Raw genomic sequence first — 4,804 nt, 5'->3', positions numbered from 1 at the left:
AGGTGCCAAATTGGCCCTGTGCTTTTTTTGTTCATCTGTACCACATTCATGCGTATGTATGGATTGCATATTCTCTCGGTGCCATAATGCGCCAAGGGCGAGCCACAGTATACCGTGCCTAGGGAAGTCCACCTGCTGTATGATTGATATCAATGAAAAAAAGCACGGCTATGGATTGTGGCATGCATTTTTTTTGTTTTTATTTTGGTTTTGTTTTCTATGGATTTGTTGAAGGGTAGCTTAATGTGAATAAAAATACATTTGGTACTCTTTTGTTAAAAATATATTGACATTGCTGGAAAAATAAATCAAGGTAACAATACTGAAGGAGTCCTCTCTCTCTGTCATCATATCGTCTTCAACATGTTAGTTAATAATTAATGAAGATCTCGTATAACAGCTATAACGACATTTACATTTTGGTATGTTCAAATCGTTTAAAATTAAACAACGTAGAGTAAAAAACACTGGTCTTCTTTTCATATTCTTAAACATGGAAGAGAATAAATATGCCACGCAATGATGTTAACAAAAGCATTATGCTGTGCAGGTACGATTTTGACGCATCACACTTCACTTATCTGGCACATCTGGAGAGGCACGTTTGTCATACAGCAACCATGGCACGACACATTTGACACGAAAATATTAAAATACATGGCCGGTCTCATTGCATTCTTGCGAGACTATATAAACATATCAGCAATCATGGCACACTGCTGGCGAACACAGAATAAACATAACAATAACAAACCAATAACAAAATTAACATAGATTTGTTAGTGGACAGAGTACATGGCAGCGTCTACCCGGTGCATATGCAACGTGCGACGTAACGCGAAAAATAAACCTTTATAAGTATTTTGTAACTTTACCAATTTATGAATAGGTGGGCGCTTAAGTGCCTTAAGCTTGACACATATCCCACATAATCTAGTTTTGTAACGAAAATGAAGAGAATTTGGCACCTCAATCAAAATATTTTAAGTGGTTGGGGAAAGTGGCGTCGGGTCGGCCCGCATCCACGCCAGTGAAATATAGCCTCCTCCTGGCCGGGCCGGCGAGCTGTGCCGCCAGCCCGTGGCGTGCGCGTAGGTTGGCACTACAACAAAGCGCGCCAACCCACCGTTGTTTAACGAGTTCGCGGCCAAGATTTTTATTCACCATTCGGTTTCGGGGGAACGACCAGCTTCTCCCCAAAAAGGAACGCTTAGATGCTGCTGGATTTGAAAATTGTTTTTGATCCGCTATCTTTTAGCTGTTAATTGGACGTTTGCGATGAATGAAAGTCGTTTAGAATGCTCTCGGGGAGCTCTCTGCGCACTCGACTGGACTGCGCCAGTCTCGGTGCTGATACGCGTAGCGTGGCGGGCGTGTGCGCAACGCGTGCGTGCAGTGTCCCTGTCCTCCAGGCGTCCAGAGAAGATGTGCTGAGGTATGTGCTCGGTGGCCGGCTCCCTCTCCTATTTTACTACGATGCACTCTGAGCACAGAGAGAGAGAGAGAGAGAGAGAGAGAGAGAGAGAGAGAGAGAGAGAGATGTACACTGCTGTTTGCAAACGCGATGTGGGTAGGCCAGCTGGACGCCTTCCAGAGCGCTACGCCCCGCCACGGAGGCTCATGGTGCCACATTCCTCCGAGTGTCGCTCAACGACCACCGTTCTTTTCTATTCTTCTCGTTTTCCTTTCCTTCCCCCCGTCCGTTTCGATCCCTAGTGGATTCACGGTGGCCGGCCCATGTGCTGCAGCCTGTTTAAGTACTACCAATCAGGCAAAGGCAGCTTTAGAAGGGCGGAAAGGAATAAAAATTTGGCCTCTACGTACTCAGCCAATAAAACTGTGTAACAAGATGACTGTTTACAAGATGACTGTTTCAAATGTAAAACTTTTCAGTTTTACAGTTAAAACTGTTAAAACAGTTAAATCTTGTTACAATTCATTTAGATTTGAAGAGCAAATGTGTTGTTTCTAAGAGAGAAAAGACACTAGATCTTAACCTCACAAATTGTCTTAAAAGAAATACCCTAGGACTTCCTAGCCCTTGTCTACTACGTCGGTCGCATTATAAATCAGTCGCGAGATGACCTCGACGATAAATAACATTTTGGAATATGTTTGCCGGACGTGACGCACGGTGGCGGGGCGTTGTTTCAAACGCCGATCAGAGTTATTGTTTTCCGACTGCGAGCGCGGGCGTCTCCTCTATATCTGAGCGCTGCTCACTTCTAATGCCGATCAGTCATAATTTTTTCTGCTCCCTTTCACTTCCGTTATTAGCAGTCTCATGCCTCTTACTGATTTTTGCTTTACGACCACCAGATTGACGTTGCCACGTATTGTCCTAAGTAGGAATGCTTAATTAAATAACATATAACAAAATTGAAAACTTATCTTAGTCTTTGTAACAAAATGGGATAAAAGATTTCTCAAAACACTAAATTAGGGAAGGCCTCTTTAACACTGCAGTAGGTGATATGTATCGATATCTGTGTAGCCAACTCAGTTGATAAGGAAGTATTTCGTGTCTTTCACTTAATCTAGGAATGGCACACTCTCGAACTTAGAAAAATAAATAACATCCGACAAAAGTTTGAATTGCAGGATCATGGGGAATGTTCAAGGGGAATCAGGCTCCAAAAGTTATACTCATACAGTTCAAATTTATGAACTAATGTTGAACTTCATTGTTTCAGTTCATCGTAGTTCAGTCAAGGTTTATAATAGATAACTGAACCCTTTGAAATGTTTAAAAATAATGCACCGAGGTTCAAGCTATCCCCGCTTGAAATTGTTGGAATTACAATATCATGCGACCATCTCAACCGCTATGTAGTTAACACAATTTTTCAAAGAGAATTTGGGACGGAAATTCGCATTTTGAAAAAAGCGGAGCAAGGCTCATCGTTTTTCAAGACTTATTTGTCAAAACTATTTGAGTGTCTTAAGTACAACAGGAGAACGCTTTGGAACATTCTATATCTTATGAATTAATGGTTAGAGGTAGTCACCCATAGTTTTCGTAAGAAATTTACTAGTAAACGTTCACTTTTCTTACTGTATTAATTGGCATCTTGACAGGTAAGGCACAGGCCACTGCTTTCTTAATCTAATCATTTGTACAAAAATAATTTAAAAATTTACAATTAAAACAAGTGACATTCTTTGACGCCTATTCGATAAACACATTTAAAAAATAAAATCCTATGCTTATTCCTTAAAAATAATAATTCATAACAACAACTGCAAATTTCGTCATCCACCAATCTGTGCGATCTTCAGCCTTGACAAAACCTTATAAATCATGTCCGTCTTGCCACACTCATAACTCACTCACACACCTATACACACACATACATTCACTCTTTCTCTCTCACACACACAAAAGTACATACACACACATACACACGCACTTGAGATTTGTGAGCGTCCCGCACGATTTCATCTTCATGTCGCCTGCTCACTTGGCGCCCTTGGGCATGTGCCTCTTCATGTGCAGCGCGAGGTGGTCGGAGCGCGCGAACGAGCGGTCGCACACGTTGCAGCGGAACGGCTTGGCGCCCGTGTGCTTGCGGTAGTGGCGCGTCAGCTCGTCGGATCGGGCGAAGCGCCACTCGCAGGCCGCCCACTGGCAGCGGTACGGCTTCTCTCCTGCAACAACAGAAAACACGGGCCCGGATTAGAGGAGGCTCAGGCAGGGTGGGACAAGCGTAAGGCGGCCTCGTCATGCGCAGGGCAGCACGCCCGCGGCCCGGTCCGCGGATTCCTTGGCATTTCATTCCCCGTGGTGCGACGGTGCGGTGCCCCGCTCCGCCACCTGACATAGAGAAAGAAAAACACGCGTGAAAGTGACAGAGAGGAGGCTCGGGCGGCGCGAGCTAGCGCGAGCTCTGCAGCAGCGGATCTGCATGCGGGATGACAGACTCTCTCCACAGAAGGGTGACGGCGGAAGAAGGGACGCCGCACGAGCGGACGCGCGAGGCGTCCTTTTAGGCGCGCTGGCTGCGAGGCGTCGCTAGGCGTCGCTAGGCGTCGCGTCGCCGCGCGCGCATACGTCCGGGCCGGTAGCATGACGTGTATACAAAACACATATTGGCACTCGGCGGCGCTGCGGCGGGGAACTGGGAAGCGGGCTGTGGTGTGCGCGGGGTCAAGGACCCGGCGAGTGCACCGCCGGGCACCGCCGGGGCTAGAGCCAAAGCGAGCCAAAGCCGTCTTGTCGCGCCAGTAGCCGGGTCAGGTGGGCTACTCAGCAGGCGCAGCTTGGGCGCAGCCCAGCCCAGCGCCCAGCAGAGCCAAGGGCGGGGTATGTAGAATGCACCCTTCTGCAGCAGGACACGTGTCAGCTGCTCGCCGGCCCGCGCGGGTCCTGCTGGTCGGGACGACCCTTGCCGCACCGGTGGTGTTTGTAGAAGTACGGCGGGAGCAGGATACGCGCCGCAGAGATCGTCCCACAAGACCGTGGGGCTGCGGGTGCGACAACTTGGCGCAGTGAAAAGTATATTTCGGTTTTCCAGGGCAAGGCCCGCCGACAATGAGAAGCAGCAGCAGCAGCTATGACTGTGGCGCCAACAATGCGCTGCGGCCTGGCGACACATTTGCACACAGACAAGGCAATCTGCCCAGACTATTGTGAGGGGCGCGTTGCGGCCGGAGACCTCCACGCCCGGGTGGCACGATAGAGAGCGCCCGGCCCGGTAGGCAGCAGCGACCACATCGCATTCCTCGAACCGATTCGTCATATAGACCGCGTCGCGAAGGCTGACCCCCCCCCCTCCCGGCCAGAGTTCACAAAAGTACCCCCCCC

General features: G+C 48.1%; 1 protein-coding gene across 1 annotated transcript in view; it reads right to left on the bottom strand.

Annotated features, from left to right (window-relative positions):
• Positions 1-267: 267 nt before the first annotated feature.
• LOC113208325 (Krueppel-like factor 5) overlaps positions 268-4,804 on the bottom strand; it is a 28,825-nt gene continuing 24,288 nt past the window's right edge. The window contains exon 9 of the mRNA XM_052270151.1: positions 268-3,648. Within this exon, the coding sequence (XP_052126111.1) occupies positions 3,458-3,648 (191 nt within the window). The 3' untranslated portion in view covers positions 268-3,457. The remainder of the gene's footprint in view (positions 3,649-4,804) is intronic.

The sequence above is a fragment of the Frankliniella occidentalis genome, unplaced genomic scaffold (genome assembly GCF_000697945.3).
Source record: "Frankliniella occidentalis isolate FOCC.00 unplaced genomic scaffold, Focc_3.1 Scaffold112, whole genome shotgun sequence".
In the NCBI taxonomy this organism is placed as follows: domain Eukaryota; kingdom Metazoa; phylum Arthropoda; class Insecta; order Thysanoptera; family Thripidae; genus Frankliniella; species Frankliniella occidentalis.
The sequence above is the reverse complement of the archived record's forward strand: the minus strand, read 5'-3'. Positions and strand labels throughout refer to the sequence as shown.